Genomic DNA, 20,008 nt, shown 5'->3' on the forward strand with positions numbered 1-20,008 from the left:
CAAAACCACAAATAATTGGTGCATAAGAGATTTTACAAGTCAGATGAGGGTTAGAAGGCAGGGTGTATGTGGAAAAACTAAGTTTATAACTAATGGTCATAGAATTATAGATCAAGCAGGTTGGAAGAGACCTCCAAGCTCAGCCAGTCCAACCTAGCACCCAGCCCTGGCCAATCAACCAGACCATGGCACTAAGTGACTCATCTGGCTGGCTCATCTTCAGCTATTCTCTACCAGCACCCCCAGCTCCCTCTCTGCCTGGCTGCTCTCAGCCATTCTGTCCCCAACCTGTAGTGCTGCTTGGGGTTGTTGTGGCCAAAGTGCAGAACCCTGCACTTGGCCTTGTTCAGTCTCATCCCATTGGCCTCTGCCCACCCATCCAGCCTGGCCAGGTCCCTCTGCAGGGCTCTCCTACCCTCCAACAGATCAACTCCTGCTCCTAGCTTGGTGTCATCTGCAAACTTAGTGATGCTGGACTCAATCCTCTGCTCCAGATCATCAATAAAGATATTGACCAGGACTGTGCCCAGCACTGATCCCTGGGGCACACCACTAGTGCCAGCTGCCAGCTGGATGTGGCACCATTCACCACCACTCTCTGTGCCCAGCCCTCCAGGCAGTTCTGTACCCATTTCAGAGTGAATCTGTCCAAGCCACGAGCTGCCAGTTTGGCCAGGAGCTTGTTGTGGCAGACTGTGTCAAAGGCTAATATTTGAAGTCCAGTGAAGTCCAGGTGGACTACATCCACAGCCTGCCCCCCATGAATGATCATTTAAACATCTGCTCTATGTAGCAATACCAATATCTATGTAACAATACCCAACTAAGGATCTAACCAAAGCAATTGTGATCAGTGTGTTGTGTACTTGAAAGGAAATAGCTTTTTTTAAGAGCCTTAGAATTAATCCATGGAGTTTCCAGAATGTGATGCACTTTTTTCCTGAAAACTAGATTAGACAGGTATTTATGTATGAAATAATGTTTGCAATTGCACTGCATCTGCAGGATAAAAATCATCACAGTTCCAGCCTTTATTTTTTAGCTTATCCACCAGTCACTAATGCCATAATTCCAAGAGGTATGGAAGAGTGAATTTGGCTTGGGGAGATATTACTCCCTAATGATCATTATTTCAACTATATGGACTTTTCATTATGATGTCATAAAATAGAAAGAAGGAGACCTACAGGAAGGCTGTGGAGGGACTGTTGACAAGGTCTTGTAATGACAGGACAAGGGGAAGGGGTAATGACTGTAAACTGGAAGAGTGGAGATTCAGACTAGGTGTTAGGAAAGGTTTCTTTGCAATCAGGATGGTGAGACACTAGCACAGGTTGCCCAGGGAGGTGGTGGATGCTCCCTTCCTGGAGATTGGACTGGATGAGCTTGGAGGTCTCTTCCAACCTGGTTGATTCTATAATTCTATGATTCTAAGGCCAGGTTGGACGAGGCCTTGAGCAACCTCTTCTAGTGGGAGGTGTCCCTGCCTATGGTGGGGGGTTGGAACTGCATGATCCTTGAGGTCCCTTCCAAGCTAAACCATTCTATGATTCCACAATGCTACTGCAAATGTGTGCATCTGGAGTCCTTTCCTTTCCCTTTCTCTTTCCTTATAAACTTTCATTTGCCACAGATGTAGTTCTGGTTTGGTGCAAAACCACCAACATGAAATGATTCCAAAGCATAGAGCTATATTTATAGTTGGTGTACAGTTTGGGGATTTTTCTGCCCCAAGATGGAGATGTCACCTCTGATGTAAGAGACAAAATGTACCTCAACCTTCTCCACTCCTTCCCAGGGTGCGCAACGATTTCGATGTGCTTACAAACCGACTGATTGGCAGCCATGGCTACTGTACTCAGGTAAGGTGAGCATGTCTGCCTGGGGATGTCCCACACCTCTGCATGTCAACTGACCTCTGCTGGGAAATGGAGTTCTTAAGTTCCTTACGCCTCCCGTTTTCCCCCACAATGTCAAGCACCTTGCCCTTTATTCTTTTCTCCCTTGTGTTTTGGCATATCGCTGTCCTTGTTCAGAGCTTCTACTCTTTATCCTGTTTTTCTGGCCCACATGTGTCTGTGCCTGTGTGTGCCGTGCCCATTCTCCTCTCATCTGCCTCTTTTGGACTCCTTACTTGATTTTAGTGCTGTGCCCAGGTGGGCAGGAGAGCCAGTGGCATCCTGGGCTGGCTCAGGAGCAGTGTGGCCAGCAAGACAAGGGAGGTTTTTGTGCCCCTGTGCTCAGCACTGCTCAGGCCACCCCTTGAGTGCTGTGTCCAGTTCTGGGCTCCTCAATTCAAGAGAGATGTTGAGGTGCTGGAAGGTGTTTGGAGAAGGGCAGCAAGGCTGGGGAGGGGCCTGGAGCACAGCCCTGTGAGGAGAGGCTGAGGGAGCTGGGGGTGTGCAGCCTGCAGCAGAGGAGGCTCAGGGCAGAGCTCATTGCTGTCTGCAGCTGCCTGCAGGGAGGCTGTAGCCAGGTGGGGTTGGGCTCTTCTGCCAGGCAAGCAGCAACAGAAGAAGGGGACACAGTCTGAAGTTGTGGCAGGGGCGATCTAGGCTGGATGTTAGGAGGAAGTTGTTGTCAGAGAGAGTGATTGGCATTGGAATGGGCTGCCCAGGGAGGTGGTTGAGTCGCCATCCCTGGAGGTGTTCAGTCAAAACCAGGCTGGGGCACTTAGTGCCATGGTCTGGTTGATTGGCCAGGGCTGGGTGATAGGTTGGGCTGGGTGAGCTTGGAGCTCTCTTCCGACCTGGCTGATTCTATGATTTTATGGTATACTACTGAGACTGCAAACTGAGTGAGTGTCCTCCCGTACTGAGTGTCCTCCCATGCTGAGTGTCTTCCCAAACTGAGTGTCCTCCCAAACTGAGTGTCCTCCCATACTGAGTGTCCTCCCTGCCATTTCAGACAGGAGACTGAAGTTGCATGTCCATTTGTACAGCTTCACAGCAAATGGTCACTGCCCAGCTGAGTTAATGCTGACTGAAGCTGGCTGGTGAAGCTAGCTGGTACATCAGACTGGAGACACTGACTTATTATAGGTGTGTCTAAAAGACATATGGTGCTTGAAATCATAAGCAGTCTGAATTGCTGTCTGACACTTAGGACCATAACTTTACATAGTCTATATTCCAGCTCATTTCCTGTACCACATGTCTCACACTGGCTTTAGGCCTGCAGAGGCTTCCACTCAGTTGGAAACAGTTTGCCTTGGATACAAAGGTGCAGTGTAGGTCTCACAGTTCTGGGACATGGCTTCCCCTGAAGCTGAGACATGGGCACTTGTGTGGTCTGAATATGGTCCACAGCTGTTGAATGTAGTTTGCCATTTTGGCTGCCAAAGGCCAAGCTTCATATTCTTCTGTTGTACTGTTGCTGGCAGACTTTGTTATTGTGGTTACATGCTGATTTCTCAAGAAGGTGGTGGAATAGCACTGGTGGGTTTGAAGTCCTAAAAAACATCAGTGAGAACCTACAAACTTTGGGGGGTCCTGCAGGAGAAACATGGGGCTACAAATATGTGCAGTGGTTTTTAGATCATAGATCAAGTCCAAACTGGCAGTGCCACTGCTATTCATGTCTTCAGGCATGGCAATTTGGATTGTTTTGTCTGGAAACTTTCTTCTTCTTATTTCCCTTCATATTTCTGGACATATGTTATTTATTAATACTTAGTTGGTTCGTTGCTGCAGCACAGTCTGCTGCTAGATGTTGTTATGTTCTGTGACATCCTAGCTGGCCCTTGTGGGATCTCATGCTCAGCAAGATGTCTGCTGTCTCTATTCAGTGAACAAAAGTTCAGTTGGAGAGGAAATCATCAACAATCTGCTGTACCAAGTGTCAGTATATTAGTGATAGGGACCAGATGTGAAGCCATATGGGTGAATGTCTTACTGAATGGGGCTTAAGTTCACCCAAACAAAAATCAGTGAGAGAAAAAAAAGCAACCTTCAAACAAATCATGTCCAATATAAAAGATAACAACATCAGATAGTGCTGTGCTGCGTTTCACTGTAGTGAAAAAGAGACACCCAAACGTTCTCATTTAAAAACCTCATCCAACACTAATATGAAAAGGTTGGGAACTGGATGTAAAAGATCAGCAGCAGTTTGCCTTTGGAAAGATGAACACTGAAAACTCCAGTAATAGTTCCTCATTGCACTTTGGGAGTCAACTTTCCTCAAAATATCTGGGGAAAAAATAAAGTTATAAGAAATTTTATTTCTAAAGCTAAAGTTAATGCCACCACACAGTGTGTCTGTTCCAGGCTTAACTTTCTCAGTTCTGACTCAGTATATCATAGAATCATAGAATCAGCCAGGTTGGAAGACACCTCCAAGCTCAGCCAGTCCAACCTAGCACCCAGCCTTATCCAGTCAACCAGACCATGGCACTAAGTGCCCCAGCCAGGCTTGGCTTCAACACCTCCAGGCACAGAGACTCCACCACCTCCCTGGGCAGCCCATTCCAATGCCAATCACTCTCTCTGACAACAACTTCCTCCTAACATCCAGCCTAGACCTCCCCTGGCACAACTTGAGACTGTATCCCCTTCTTCTGTTGCTGCTTGCCTGGCAGCAGAGCCCAACCCCACCTGGCTACAGCCTCCCTTCAGGGAGCTGCAGACAGCAATGAGCTCTGCCCTGAGCCTGCTCTTCTGCAGGCTGCACACCCCCAGCTCCCTCAGCCTCTCCTCACAGGGCTCTGCTCCAGGACCCTCCCCAGCCTTGCTGCCCTTCTCCAAACACCTTCCAGCACCTCAACATCTCTCTTGAATTGAGGAGCCCAGAACTGGACACAGCACTCAAGGTGTGGCCTGAGCAGTGCTGAGCACAGGGGCAGAATAACCTCCCTTGTCCTACTGGCCACACTGTTCCTGCCTGATCCAGGCCAGGATGCCATTGGCTCTCTTGGCCACCTGGGCACACTGCTGCCTCATGTTCAGCTGCTCTCTACCAGCACCCCCAGGTCCCTCTCTGCTTGAGCTGATGTCTGCTAGAGACAAGTCACATAACTAGTGTTTTGTTTGCTAAACATATCACCAACAGGAATTGGTGAACTTACTTCTGACTGGCAAAGCTGTGTCCAATGTTTTCAACGACGTGATAGAGCTGGACTCTGGCAATGGCAATATCACTGTTCTGAAAGGCATCACAAGCCACAGTGACATTGGGCTGCTGTCTCTCTTCGAGCACTATGATGTTTGCCAGGTATGCTTTCCATTCTTCTAATTGTAAGTAAAAAGGAATCAATTACCTTTAAAATTGGCTTGGAATGAATATAGCAGTGAAGAAATTATGCACTTGATTGAGTTGCTCACTCAGAGGTCTTAGATGCCCCAAGGCACAGAATGGTCTCCCTCTGGATGCTAATGTTGTGTTGTGTCTGCCATCCCTTGGTTAGGGATTTTGGTAGTCTGCAGCATCTGAAATCATACATGCCTGTGTTTCTAACTGTGTTTTCAGTGATTTCTGACTGATCTCCTTATGTGAGGGTCATCTTACAGAGTAACACTTCTATTTAAGTGGCTGCTGTATAGATACATAAACCCTGTTCAGTGCAGTCTGTGGAGCTGAAAGCTGTTCAGCTGACAAAACATAACTGCACTCTAGGCTGAGCTGAACAAAGTTTCCCTGATAGTATTCATTAGGTCTCCACTGATTGCATTCAATCATGATAGGTTGGACTGGATAATCTTGGAGGTCTCTTCTAACCTGGTTGATTCTATGATTCTATGTGGACACCTACATCTTATTCATGTAAGTGTGAGCAACTTAATCAGAAGCTGAAACTCACTGTAAGTGTTCAGTTTTACACAAGTGATGGGGAGCCAGATTGATTTTAATCCCTACTGCCAGCTGTAATGGTGATTATACTGTATTAGCAGTGAGGAAAATTGAAAGCAGCTGTCAATGTACTGAGAGTGTTCCCTTTAACATGTCTTGGAAATCAATATTTTAACTGAAGCCACTGTGACAATTAAAAGGTAACCTAAAGATTTCAAAGAAGAGAGAGACATTGAATTACCTCTGAAAAAACTTGTGTGAGGATTTCACTGTCTCACCACCAACAGACATTGTGGTTGAGGTGGACTGTCATCCCTAAAGACGTGTTCTATCTCAAGCAGACAATCTTGTGTCTGATGCAAGGATGTTGTTTGAAAGTCTCTTGCTTGTTTTAGACAATTGCAATGGTCCCATCTGGATTTGCACTCAGTGCCTCCATAAAAGTTTGAAAGTGATTAGCAAACAGTGTGTCTGTCCTGATATAAATGTGTGACTGAAAACAAAGCTTGATTTCAAGTGTTTCCCATGTGGCTAAAGCCAGTTACATTTTCCTACTAGTGACAAATGGTAATTTTTGTTACTTTGGTTTGAAGCAGTCCTATAAGTAATTCATATAGAAATGTACAATCATAGAATCAACGAAGTTGGAAGAGACCTCCAAGCTCATCCAGTCCAACCTAATACCCAGCCCTGGCCAATCAACCAGACCATGGCACTAAGTGCCCCAGCCAGGCTTGGCTTCAACACCTCCAGGCACAGCGACTCCACCACCTCCCTGGGCAGCCCATTCCAATGCCAATCACTCTCTCTGACAACAACTTCCTCCTAACATCCAGCCTAGACCTGCCCTGGCACAACTTGAGACTGTGTCCCCTTCTTGTGTTGCTGCTTGCCTGACAGAAGAGACCAACCCCACCTGGCTACAGCCTCCCTGCAGGCAGCTGCAGGCAGCAATGAGCTCTGCCCTGAGCCTCCTCTTCTGCAGGCTGCACACCCCCAGCTCCCTCAGCCTCTCCACATAGGCCTTTTGTTTCTGGCCTCTCCCCAGCTTCATTGCCCTTCTCTGGTCACCTTCCAGTATCTGACCATAAGGCTTAAATTCAGTCAAGACAGCCTATCAGTGTATCCAAAGCAGTTTATTTCAGAGCAAACTGGACTAAAAATAGATCAGCTTCTGTGTCTAGATCAAGCTCCCTGTCTTCTCTAAAACCAATGTAACATTTAAAACCTCAAAAATAGTTATGCACCACTGTAGATTTTTTTCCATTCTCTAGTGAGGAAAATGACTTCTAAGTAGCAAAATGGTAAGTGAGGTCAGTGCAGGGAAGACCTACCTTCTTTGCCACCTGCCCTCTAAAAAGAGTCACTCAGAGAATCAGAAACCACCTTCCCCTGATTCTGCAAACTATACAGAGGAAAAGACCTGTTTCTTCTACTAGTGTGCTCCTGCATGGGAGCTGGACTTACCAGCATGGGTGTGTTTTCCAAGACATGACACTTAATCAGTTGCAGAAACTCCAGCAGACGTAGTTTGCTTTATTTCAGTCTGCACTGGTCAGGCATCTGATGCAAACTGTCTTGCTTTTTATTAAGAACATCTGTGAGTGCTCTGCAGTTCCATTCATCTGTCTCAGCACATGGTACACTGCCTGCCCTAAGGACTAGGACAAAAGGCAGGTTCTGGTGCACTTTGGCATTACAGAATGGTAGGGCGTGGAAAGGGCCTGTAGGAATCATTGAGTCCAACCCTCTTGGTTGATATCCCAGAGCAGTTTGCCCAGGATCACAACCAGGCATGTTTGATTTGAAGAGGGACCTGGGCAGGCTGCAGAGGTGGGCACAAGCCAAGCTCAGGAGGTTCAACAAGACCAAGAGCAAGGTCCTGCATCTGGATCAAGGAAACGCCAAGCACAACTCCAGGCTGGGCAGTGAGTGGCTGGAGAGCAGCCCTGAGGAGAGGGACTTGGGGATGCTGCTGGAGGAGAAGCTCCACAGGAGCCAGCAGTGTGCACTTGCAGCCCAGAAAGCCAAGCAGAGCCTGGGCTGCAGCAGCAGAAGTGTGGCCAGCAGGGCCAGGGAGGGGATTCTCCCCCTCTGCTGTGCTCTGCTGAGACCCCACCTGGAGTACTGCATCCAGTTCTGGTGCCTCCATTACAAGAGGGATGTGGAGATGCTGGAGAATGTCCAGAGCAGGGCCAGGAGGATGCTCAGAGGCTGCAGCAGCTCTGCTGTGAGCACAGACTGAAAGAGTTGGGGCTGTGCAGGCTGGAGCAGAAGAGGCTCCCAGGTGACCTTCTTGTGGCCTTCCAGTATCTGAAGCAGGCCTCCTAACTTGTGCTGGTGCATGGGGTTATTCCTCCCTAGATACAAGACCATACAACTGTCCTTGTTGAACCTGTGGATGTTTCTCTCTGCTCAGCTCTCCAGCCTGACCAGGAGTTGCTGAATAGCAGCACAGCCTGACCATGTGTCAGCTGCTCCTCCTAGTTTTGTCATCAGTGAAGTTAACACATTTAACAAGGCCAAGGGCAGGGTTCTACACTTTGGCCACAACAACCCCAAGCAGCACTACAGGTTGAGAGTGGCTGAGAGCAGCCTGGCAGAGAGGGCCCTGGGGGTGCTGGTATAGAGGAGCTGAAGCTGAGGCAGCAGTGCCCAGGTGGGCAGCAGAGCCAATGGCATCCTGGGCTGGCTCAGGAGCAGTGTGGGCAGCAGGACAAGGGAGGTTCTTGTGCCCCTGTGCTCAGCACTGCTCAGGCCACCCCTTGAGTGCTGTGTCCAGTTCTGGGCCCCTCAATTCAAGAGAGATGTTGAGGTGCTGGAAGGTGTTGAGAGAAGGGCAGCAAGGCTTGGGAGGGGCTTGGAGCAGAGCCCTGTGAGGAGAGGCTGAGGGAGCTGGGGGTGTGCAGCCTGCAGAAGAGGAGGCTCAGGGCAGAGCTCATTGCTGTCTGTAGCTCCCTGAAGGGAGGCTGTAGCCAGGTGGGGTTGGGCTCTGCTGCCAGGCACCCAGCAACAGAAGAAGGGGACACAGTCTCAAATTGTGCTGGGGGAGGTTCAGGTTGGATGTTAGGAGGAAGTTGTTGTCAGAGAGAGTGATTGGCATTGGAATGGGCTGCCCAGGGAGGTGGTGGAGTCTCTGTGGCTGGAGGTGTTGAAGCCAAGCCTGGCTGGGGCACTTAGTGCCATGGTCTGGTTGGTTGGATAGAGCTGGGTGCTACTTTGGACCTGATGATCTTGGAGGTCTCTTCCAACCTGTTGATTCTATGATTCTATGAATACACTGTTCCCTCTTCCAGGCCACTGGTGAATGTGTTGAAGACTTGGAACTCTGGGATCTCCACTGTGGCTTCAGCATGAGAGGCCAGGCTGTGCTTTGTGTCACAAAGATAAAAGTTTGGAACAATTTAGGAAACAATAAATGTCACTGTTTTTTTTGCAGTAGTGGAACTAGGAATAACATTTGCCTGCAAGTCCTTCAAAGTGACTCTTTTCTTCCTCTTCATGTTTAAGTAACTGGATTCAGCATCCAATTCCATTGTGGCTGTGAGGATGGTAGCTGAAAGCAGTAATGGAAAAGGATTGTCATTTTTTGTTGGCTGTTTTTGTGTTTGTTTCCAGGAGTAAGAAAATCCTGAGCATGATATATGGTGAATCATAGACATTAGAGTCAGAACACTCCCTTTAGGTCATATCCAGCCAGTCTCCCAGGGGATAATTCAGGGTATTTTTATGTCCTGTTCAATAGTAAGCTTTCTTTTCCAAACCTGTATCTGTGAAGTTCCTGCCTTTTTGTTCAGCTGCTCATTTGTTAGTTGATTGTAGTGCATATAACTGTGAGCTTTAATTTTTCCTCTAATGTCTGTACTTAAAAATGGCAAGAAATGCCATACAGGCTTGAGGATACCTGAAAATGTGAAACTTTTAATAGCTACAACACAGCTTGTGCTGTTTTGGATACATAAATATTAAATCTGACTCTTCCTTTACTTAGTTTCCTCTGATTCTCATTCTCACCTCTAATCCACTCTGCCCCCTAAACAATTCATCCCCATCCGCTAGACATTTACAAGCTGATGTAACAGTTCCTCCCTTTTTCATCAGTACATCCTGCCCAGAGCTTATTTTTATTGCTCTACTCCAGACTTCTTCCAGCTTACCAACCCATTTAGGAGGAGATATGAAAGATTCCAGGCCAGATGCAGTAAATCCACACGGAGAAAGATTCCTATAACATTTTATCTCCCTTGTCTAATATGTGGAGTGTTTGTGTATAATCCACAATTGCCTTGGCATGTGTTCTGAGTTGGAAACATGAGGGCATGGGGACTGATTAAGCTTCCTGTCAAACTTCTACAGTAGCAAATCAAAACAAAATGATCAGTCCCTTTTTTTTCTCCAGTGGTAGCCTGAAGAATCCCTCTGCTGCTGATCCATTAATCTCTTCCAGTGGATCATGCTGAATGTGTTATCTTTGCTGATGAGAAAGATGTGTTTCATGTAATTGGTCTGGAATTGTTCATGTCTAATCATCACTCTTAGTCCTGATGGATCACCATGCTCAGGATATTTTTGGTTAGGTAATTACTTGTTGCAGAGTGTTCCACAATGACAGATGGGTTCATTCAATCTGTTTCATATGCAAACGTTTAGTTTTGTGGTGAGATTCTGGAGTTTAATGGAACAAGCCAAAAGCCTCATTCTGCTGCTTTGCAGTAGGCAAGGTACACCCCTTTGGGTTTCTTTTCATTGTGGTAAGCCCATCTTTGAGATGTATTAATTCCATCTGATCTTGCACATTTAACTAAGAAGTCTACATGGAGATTTTAGGTTTCCTGGGAAAGGTTTCCAAAAGCTGGTCACATAAAATTAGTGCAGGTTTCACTTGTCTGCTGGGCTGCAGCATGCAGTAGTCTCAGGAAAGCTGAGTTGCTTGTGCAACAGGGGCAGGACCCCAGAGAAAGGGATGAGGCACAGACGAGATAGGGCCAAATTTATAGCAGTTTTGAGGGAGAAAATTCATGCATTTGGATCAGTCTTTGTCCTAAACCATAGAATCAACCAGGTTGGAAGGGACCTCCAAGCTCACCCAGCCCAACCTAGCACTCAGCCCTATACAGTCAACTAGAGCATGGCACTAAGTGCCCCAGCCAGGCTTGGCTTCAACACCTCCCTGGTGACTCCACCACCTCCCTGGGCAGCCCATTCCAGTGCCAATCACTCTCTCTGCCAACAACTTCCTCCTAACATCCAGCCTAGACCTCTCCTGCCACAACTTGAGACTGTGTCCCCTTCTTCTGTTGCTGCTTGCCTGGCAGAAGAGCCCAACCCCACCTGGCTACAGCCTCCCTGCTGCAGACAGCAATGAGGTGAGCCCTGAGCCTCCTCTGCTGCAGGCTGCACACCCCCAGCTCCCTCAGCCTCTCCTCACAGGGCTCTGCTCCAGGCCCCTCCCCAGCCTTGCTGCCCTTCTCTCAACACCTTCCAGCACCTCAGCATCTCTCTTGAATTGAGGGGCCCAGAACTGGACCCAACACTCAAGGTGTGGCCTGAGCAGTGCTGAGCAGAGGGGCACAAGAACCTCCCTTGTCCTATTAAAAGTGCTGGTGAAAAAACTTTGAACTATGAAATGCTCATCTACTCCTCATATTTATAACAGGTCACTGGGGAGCCTAAAAAATGATAAAAGGGAAAATTAATCTAAATTTTCTCATCTGAAAATTTTAGAAGCTGGTATTGTGATTGTTATTTCAGTTAATAATGATAATAATTTAACAGTTAGGTGTAATTTCCTATGACTGGATATGGGCTTTGATAAAGAGTCAGGTAAGGAGGGAGGAAAACAGAGGAACAAAAATCAAATTGCTTATCCCAGTAAGTCATGAAGCAAGCTGGTGGCTGAACTGGAAAGACAGTGCAGGTCTTCTGAATCTTTCATTTTGCAGCTAGTATGATATTAGATGGTGAATTTGGCCATCCTTCTGAAAGGCTTTTTGAAACCTCTTTAGGTATGTGCTGTTGTACATAAAGTAGAATCACAGAATCATTTAGGTTAGGGAAGACCCTCAACATCATTGAGTCCAACCATGAACCTAACATTGCCATGTCTACCAACAAACCCATGTCACTCAGCAGCACATCCATGTCTTACATCCCTCCAAGGATAAGACTCCACCATTGTCCTGGGCAGCTTCTTTCCATGCTTGGTAAGGCTTTCATTGAAGGATTTCTTCCTAATATCCAATCTAAGCCTCTCAGTAAAGTTACTCCACTCTGTTGAATCTTAGAATCGTAGAATCAACCAGGTTGGAAGAGACCTCCAAGCTCATCCAGTCCAACCTAGCACCCAACCCTATCCAGTCAACCAGACCATGGCACTAAGTGCCCCAGCCAGGCTTTTCTTGAAGACCTCCAGGGACGGTGCCTCCACCACCTCCCTGGGCAGCCCATTCCAATGCCAATCACTCTCTCTGGCAAGAACTTCCTCCTAACATCCAGCCTATACCTACCCTGGCACAACTTGAGACTGTGTCCCCTTGTTCTATTGCTGGTTGCCTGGGAGAAGAGGCCACCCCCCACCTGGCTAGAATGTCCCTTCAGGCAGTTGTAGACAGTAATAAGATCACCCCTGAGCCTCCTCTTCTCCAGGCTAAACAACCCAGTTCCCTCAGCCTCTCCTCATAGGGTTTGTGTTCCAGGCCCTTCACCAGCTCACCAGCTTTGTTGCCCTTGTCTCTAATTCTTCTTTTCTCCAATGATTCTCTCCTGCTTTTAACCTATTCTGCTAGAGTAGTTAAACCTCCTATGAACTGACCTCCCAGACTCATCCTGCTCTTGTTCTTCACAATGTCCAAGTCTCTGCCTGAGCTGTCAGCATCTCAAGAAACTTCTGCTTGTAGTTTTGCCTTTCTGAAACTGAAGAGAGAAGATGGCATTGTCAGAAAAGTCCTGCTCGTGTTTCCTGTTTCTTTTCAAAAAGAGAGAGAAACAGAACCACACAGCATTTATTCATTAAAATCCCACAGATGGGAAAGATTAGCTTTGGTCTTTTGGATGGAACCAGCACGCTCTGTGCTATTCTAGATCCACTTGAATTATTAAACTCAGCACACGTGCTCTGTCTTCTGGCACCTCACCTGTTTATTTGCCCTGTGGAACATCCTCCCTATAACCTTATGTCTGCTAAACAGGCACCTTTCACAGTCAGATGGACTGGATTCAAGCTAGGTCATTGGTTGTGGAGGGGGGGAGGTTTACTAAGAGGCTTTTAACCATCTCGATTAAGAAACCAACAACGAAAATAGGCATGGACAAAATGGAAACTGATGGTTGAGGTTAGTTTTCCACTTCTTTTTCAGCAGTGGCTGTGTGGTAGATACTGTGCAGCATAGATGAATTAGGGAAGGGACCCTGCTGTTTATGTAAGGCATTTGTGAGCACTGTTGTGGGCAAAGCCATGTGATACATACCAGTTGGGCTGGAACAAGGCTGACAAAGCTCTGGCCATTTAAAAAGTCTGTTCTCCATTCCTTGTTTTTATATCTTCCTTTCTAGTTTTCTTTAATGAAGTCCTATTGTCCTACCTATTCATGAACAGTTATATTCATAGAATCATAGAATCAACCAGGTTGGAAGAGACCTCCAAGATCATCCAGTCCAACCTATCCCATCTATCCAACCAGTCCAGCCTATCTAACAAAAGTCATCCAGTCCAACCTATCCAACCTATCCATCCAGCCCAGCCTATCTAACAAAAGTCATCCAGTCCAACCTATCCAACCTATCCATCCAGTCCAGCCTATCTAACAAAAGTCATCCAGTCCAACCTATCCAACCTATCCATCCAGTCCAACCTATCCAACCTATCCATCCAGTCCACCCTATCTAACAAAAGTCATCCAGTCCAACCTATCCAACCTATCCATCCAGTCCAACCTATCTAACAAAAGTCATCCAGTCCAACCTATCCAACCTATCCATCCAGCCCAGCCTATCTAACAAAAGTCATCCAGTCCAACCTATCCAACCTATCCATCCAGCCCAGCCTATCTAACAAAAGTCATCCAATCTAACCTATCCAACCAAGGTCATCCAGTCCAACCTATCCAAAGAAGATGATCCAGTCTACTCCTATCCAATCAACTAGACCATGGCACTAAGTGCTTCATCCAGTGTTTTCTTGAACACCTCCAGAGGCCAATTGCTGTTGCTAGGCTGTTGGCATTGATTTCTTGTCAGCATCCTCCCAAATAAAATGGAATCACAGGGTTTTTGTTTAAGCCGGTAAGAATAACAACCCCCACGTGTTTCAAAGAGTTCTGCATGCTTTGTGAGCAGAGAGGGCAGAAAATGATAAGTTGCCTCCCTTCAGGTGGTTGCAGACAGCAATGAGCCTTGCCCTGAGCCTCCTCTTCTGTAGGCTGCCCCCCTCTCCCAAGCTCCCTCAGCCTCTCCTCACTGGACTCTGCTCCAGGCCCCTCACCAGCTTTGTTGCCCTTCTCTGGACACCTTCCAGCACCTCAACATCTCTCTGCAATGGAGGAGCCCAGAACTGGACACAGCACTCAAGGTGTGGCCTGAGCAGTGTTGAGCACAGGGGCAGAAAAATCTCCCTTGTTCTACTGGCCACACTGCTCCTGAGCCAGCCCAGGATGCCATTGGCTCTCTTGGCCACCTGGGCACTGCTGCCTCATCTTCAGCTACTACCTACCAGTACCTCCAGCTCCCTTTCTTTCTGCCTGCTCTCCAGCTACAGTAGATGGTGCTTGACCTTCAAGAGACTGTAGGAATGATATGAGGTATCTCTAAAAATGAGGCCTCCTCTAAAGTTGTAACAGAGAGTTTGGAGAGTGGTTTTGGGGCAAAACAAACCTACAGTGACCAACCAAGAGCTGGAATGCAACTTGATGTTAGAGGCAGCAGCTACTCCTCAAGTAGGGTAATCAACGTAACTAAAAGAAAGGCTTCTCCCCATTTATGGGAGATGAAGATTTGACCTGCAGAGGATTTATGCTCTCCTTATTGTCTTAAAGCTCATGCCCTCACCTTCTTCTTCAAGCATTATTAACTGAGCACTGTATATCTTTGGAAACTCTTCCTGCAGACCTTGCTCATCTGAACAGTTTGTCCTGACTCCAATGAGGCTGTTCGTGTGAGCGAGACCCGCGGTGGATTTGAGTGTTCAAACAGTCCAGTATCTCTCTAATCTTGTTTTGTCAAATATTGTTTGACAAAGCTTGGAAGTTAATTTAGCAGGCATATGGAGGAAGCACACATTTTGAGGAGAAGACTGTTTGTACCTTTTTGGCTTTGATTTGTCTGCATGTTAAAAGCTGAGTAATCTTTTAGCCCTCTAACTTGCCATCTTTTGTTGCATCTGCGTATTTCCCTTCTTGGTTAGTCCTGTTATGAGCATGCTTGCAGAAAATATTTCTTTACTTTTAAGCCAAGAATTTACATAAAAAGCACAACTGTTTTATAAAAGGGGTTTTAAAATAGATATTAGCAAAGTAATGAGTCAGGGAACAGTTACCTAATTAGCTATAGACGGGTTATCTAACAGAAGAAATTCTCATCGGGGAAGAGTTTGTACTCATAGAATCATAGAATCATAGAATCAAGCAGGTTGGAAGAGACCTCCAAGATCATCCAGTCCAACCTAGCACCCAGCCCTATCCAGTCAACCAGACCATGGCACTAAGTGCCTCATCCAGTCTTTTCTTGAAGACCCCCAGGGACGGTGCCTCCACCACCTCCCTGGGCAGCCCATTCCAATGCCAATCACTCTCTCTGTGAAGAACTTCTTCCTAACATCCAGCCTATACCTACCCTGGCACAAATTGAGACTGTGTCCCCTTGTTCTATTGCTGGTTACCTGGGAGAAGAGGCCACCCCCACCTGGGTACAATGTCCCTTCAGGTAGTTGTAGACAGTAATAAGATCACCCCTGAGCCTCCTCTTCTCCAGGCTAAACAGGCCCAGCTCCCTCAGCCTCTCCTCATAGGATTTGTGCTCCAGGCCCCTCACCAGCTTCGTTGCCCTTCTCTGGACATGTTCCAGCACCTCAACATCCTTCTTGAATTGAGGGGCCCAGAACTGGACACAGCACTCAAGGTGTGGCCTGACCAGTGCTGAGTACAGGGGAAGAATAACCTCCCTTGACCTACTGGCCACACTGTTCCTGATGCAGGCCAGGATGCCATTGGCTCTCCTGGCCACCTGGGCACACTGCTGGCTCATCTTCAGCTTACTTTCTATCAGTACCCCCAGGTCCCATTCCTCCTGACTGCTCTCCAGCCACTCAGTCCCCAGCCTGTAGTGCTGCTTGGGGTTGTTGTGGCCAAAGTGCAGAATCCTGCACTTGGTCTTGTTAAATCTCATCCCATTGGCCTCTGCCCACCCATCCAGCCTGGCCAGGTCCCTCTGCAGGGCTCTCCTACCTTCCAACAGATCAACACCTGCTCCTAGTTTGGTGTCATCTCATATAGCACTGCAGATGAACATTCTAAGTCTCAATAGCAAAAAACCTCACACACTCCTTAGCACTTAAGACGCTGTTTTGATTTTCATTTACAAGAGCTTGTATGTTGGCTTCTGCCTTTTGCATTATGCTAGGTGACTTTTACCTCTGTGTGCCCCAAGGTGAACAACTGAGGACTGTACTGTAGAAGCTGTCTGCAAATCTGTAGCTAGACAACATATACAGAATCCTTCTGTTAAAAACCTTCCAGTTTCCACTAGCGCCCACTGCATCTGCTTGGGGGTACTGGTAGGTAGTAATTGAAGCTGAGGCAGCAGTGTGCCCAGGTGGGCAGCAGAGCCAGTGGCATCCTGGGCTGGCTCAGGAGCAGTGTGGGCAGCAGGACAAAGGAGGTTCTTCTGCCCCTGCACTCAGCACTGCTCAGGCCACCCCTTGAGTGCTGTGTCCAGTTCTGGGCTCCTTGATTCAAGAGAGATGTTGAGGTACTGGAAGGTATTGAGAGAAGGGCAGCAAGGCTGGGGAGGGTCCTGGAGCAGAGCCCTGTGAGGAGAGGCTGAGGGAGCTGAGGGTATGCAGCCTACAGAAGAGGAGGCTCAGGGCAGAGCTCATTGCTGTCTGCATCTCCCTGAAGGGAGGCTGTAGCCAGGTGGGGTTGGGCTCTTCTGCCAGGCAAGCAGCAACAGAAGAAGGGGACACAGTCTCAAGTTGTGGCAGGGGAGGAAGTTTGTCAGAGAGAGTGATTGGCATTGGAATGGGCTGCCCAGGGAGGTGGTGGAGTCACCATCCCTGGAGGTGTTGAAGCCAAACCTGGCTGAGGCACTTAGTGCCATGGTCGGATTGATTGTCTAGGGCTGGGTGCTAGGTTGGACTGGATGATCTCAGAGGTCTATTCCAAACATGGTTGGTTATATGATTTTATAATTCTATGAAGTGTGATTTAAATCCTAAAATAGTAAAGGCATCATCAACAGGCATCAAGAATTTTTTAGGTTGTATCCCTTCTATTGCTACCCAAGCCTCCTCAAATGGACCTGAGCCTTTAAACTAGCAAAGTTTCTTTGGCCCTTGTGGCAGTGTTACAGAGACAGAAACAGACCTTACACGTTTTGCAGACTGGTAGCATGCCAGCAATGCAGCATCTGTTGAGGAAAGGAAACATAAAGCTGGTAGTCAAATAAAGATGATTATGCACAGAATCCTGCACAGTAGTAATTCTGTCTGCTCTAAGATTAATAAGCAGAGCTGCATTCAGAAACATTCAGCTGAAAGCACAAAGTTATACTTTCTTTTGAGCTTCCCTGAGCAATTTATCAAAGATAACCCCCCCAACAATTCAGAGGGAGAACAAGCAGTAGCAGTTAGAACTTAGAATACAGCTCTCAGTGGCAGGAATATGGCTAATAATAAAAGTCATTTGTAGCTGAATATTGAAATCAGGAAGAAATAAGCTGTGTAGGCTACATTAAGCAATCTAATCACTGTTTGTACTCAGTTATTTACTACTGAAGAGGCTAATATCATTATCTGGCACTGCAGCTTTACAGCAGCAGCATACAAAAGGAGGATGGTATCTTTCTCAGAACACTTCAGTTTTAGGTAAAGGAAATACTGCAAGGCCACACCATGAGTACTATGTCCAGTTCTGGGCTCCTCAATTCAAGAGAGATGTTGAGGTGCTGGAAGGTGTTGAGAGAAGGGCAGCAAGGCTGGGGAGGGGCCTGGAGCAGAGCCCTGTGAGGAGAGGCTGAGAGAGCTGGGGGTGTGCAGCCTGCAGAAGAGGAGGCTCAGGGCAGAGCTCATTGCTGTCTGCAGCTCCCTGAAGGGAGGCTGTAGCCAGGTGGGGTTGGGCTCTGCTGCCAGACAAGCAGCAACAGAAGAAGGGGACACAGTTGTGCTGGTGGAAGTCTAAGCTGGATGTTAGGAGGAAGTTGTTGTCAGAGAGAGTGATTGGCATTGGAATGGGCTGCCCAGGGAGGTGGTGGATTCTCTGTGGCTGGAGGTGTTGAAGCCAATCCTGGCTGGGGCACTTAGTGCCATGGTCTGGTTGCTGGGCTCGGGCTTGGTGCTAGGTTGGACTGGCTGAGCTTGGAGCTCTCTTCCAACCTGGTTGATTCTGTGCATCTATGAATCCAAAGAAGCATTTTCTTCCATAGCTGGAAATATTTAACTTATGTGGACTTTGAAGCTAGAAGAAGATGCAAAAGTAAAGGCAGTGTATCATGTTCTTAATCAAGAATACATTTGGAGCTTAGTTGCCCACACAGGGATGTCTCATGTCATTTGAGATTCTCTGACATCTCTTGTCTGGCTTCCAGGTACTGTTGCATAAAAGCACAGTCTCTCACTGATCTTGTGTACCATTCCTGACCTAAACTCACTGTCATTTTATAGCTGATGCAAAAGAAAGGGTTGCTGTTGGCTCAGATCATCTGGGATATGATCTTTTTGCTGTAAGAATATGTGATGGGTTGAGAAACTAACCACTACCACTACTGAAATTTACCAGACCAGCTGAGACAGCTTAGAAGTAAAATAAAACTATATTTCATAGAATCATAGAATGGTTTAGGTTGGAAGGGAGCTCAAAGCTCATCCAGGTCCAGCCCCCTGCCATAGGCAGGGACACTTCTCATTAGAATAGGTTGCTCAAGGCCTCATTAACCTGGCCTTGAACACCTCCAGAGAGGTTGTGGAGCACAGAATCACCCAATGTGATCTATGATCACATTGGGTGATTCTGTGCACCACAACCTCCCTGGGCAACCTGTGCCAATGTCTCAGCACCCTCAACCTGTGCCAATGTCTCAGCACCCTCAACCTGTGCCAGTGTCTCACCACCCTCACTGCAAACAACCCCTTTCCTAACATCCAGTTTCAATATTCCCTCTGTCAGTTTAAACCCATTCCTCCTCATCCTCTCATTACCAGACCTTGTCAATAGTCCCTCCCCAGCCTTCCTGTTGTTCCCCTTCAGGTACTGGAAGGACCACTATAAGGTCTCCTCAAAGCCTTCTCCTCTTCAGGCTGCAGAGCCCCAACTCTTACAGCCTGTCCTCATTTATTTACAGCAAAGCAGAATTTACCAGCATGACTACACAATAGATCCTCAAGCATTTACAATTCTATACAAATCAGAAATAACACAGAAATCCAAATTCCCTCCCAGACAAAGGAAGTGCCCAAAAGAAGCTCAAAGCCTCTCTCTCTCTCTCTCCCAGACAAACAAACCAGCAGCAAAACATACTTGTTTGGTAGTGGCAGATACTAGAGCAGAGCAAAAGGCAAGCAAATAGATGCAATGCTTAGGAGAGGAGGCAGCAAAAGAGGGACAAATGATTACCATTTTGGCTTTTTCTCCCTTTCAGCAAACCAGTGAATGATACAACCAGCAGTCTAATTTCTCTCATTAAAATGTTCCAATTAGCCTCAAACCAGCACAGAAGGCTACAGCCAGGCTTAATTACCTGCCTGTAACTCAAGGTCTGAGGCTTGATCTGTGTGTTCCCATGATTTACCAGAGCCACCCTGCTCTGCTTCATCACTAATACATAATCAGCCTCCATGAAGGTTTGTAGGCTGTAATAAAAAGGTGATCTTCTGTTTCTCATGCTTTCCATAACCCATTGGTTCTTCCCCTGTTCCCTGTGATGGTTTGGGTGTTCCCTGCCCCCCCACACTTTAATAATCACCCAGACTAGACTCAGCCAGCTCTGGAAATATGCATTTTATATATGTATATATATA

At 47.2% G+C, this 20,008-nt stretch overlaps 1 protein-coding gene across 4 annotated transcripts in view; it reads left to right on the top strand.

Annotated features, from left to right (window-relative positions):
- MINDY4 (MINDY lysine 48 deubiquitinase 4) overlaps positions 1 to 20,008 on the top strand; it is a 125,513-nt gene that overhangs the window by 68,843 nt on the left and 36,662 nt on the right. For all 4 annotated transcript variants that reach the window (XM_064162369.1, XM_064162368.1, XM_064162367.1 and 1 more), the window contains 2 exons: positions 1,799 to 1,862; positions 5,050 to 5,211. In XM_064162369.1, coding sequence (XP_064018439.1) covers positions 1,799 to 1,862; positions 5,050 to 5,211 — 226 coding nt within the window. The remainder of the gene's footprint in view (positions 1 to 1,798; positions 1,863 to 5,049; positions 5,212 to 20,008) is intronic.

The sequence above is a fragment of the Pogoniulus pusillus genome, chromosome 23 (assembly GCF_015220805.1).
Source record: "Pogoniulus pusillus isolate bPogPus1 chromosome 23, bPogPus1.pri, whole genome shotgun sequence".
NCBI lineage: Eukaryota > Metazoa > Chordata > Aves > Piciformes > Lybiidae > Pogoniulus > Pogoniulus pusillus.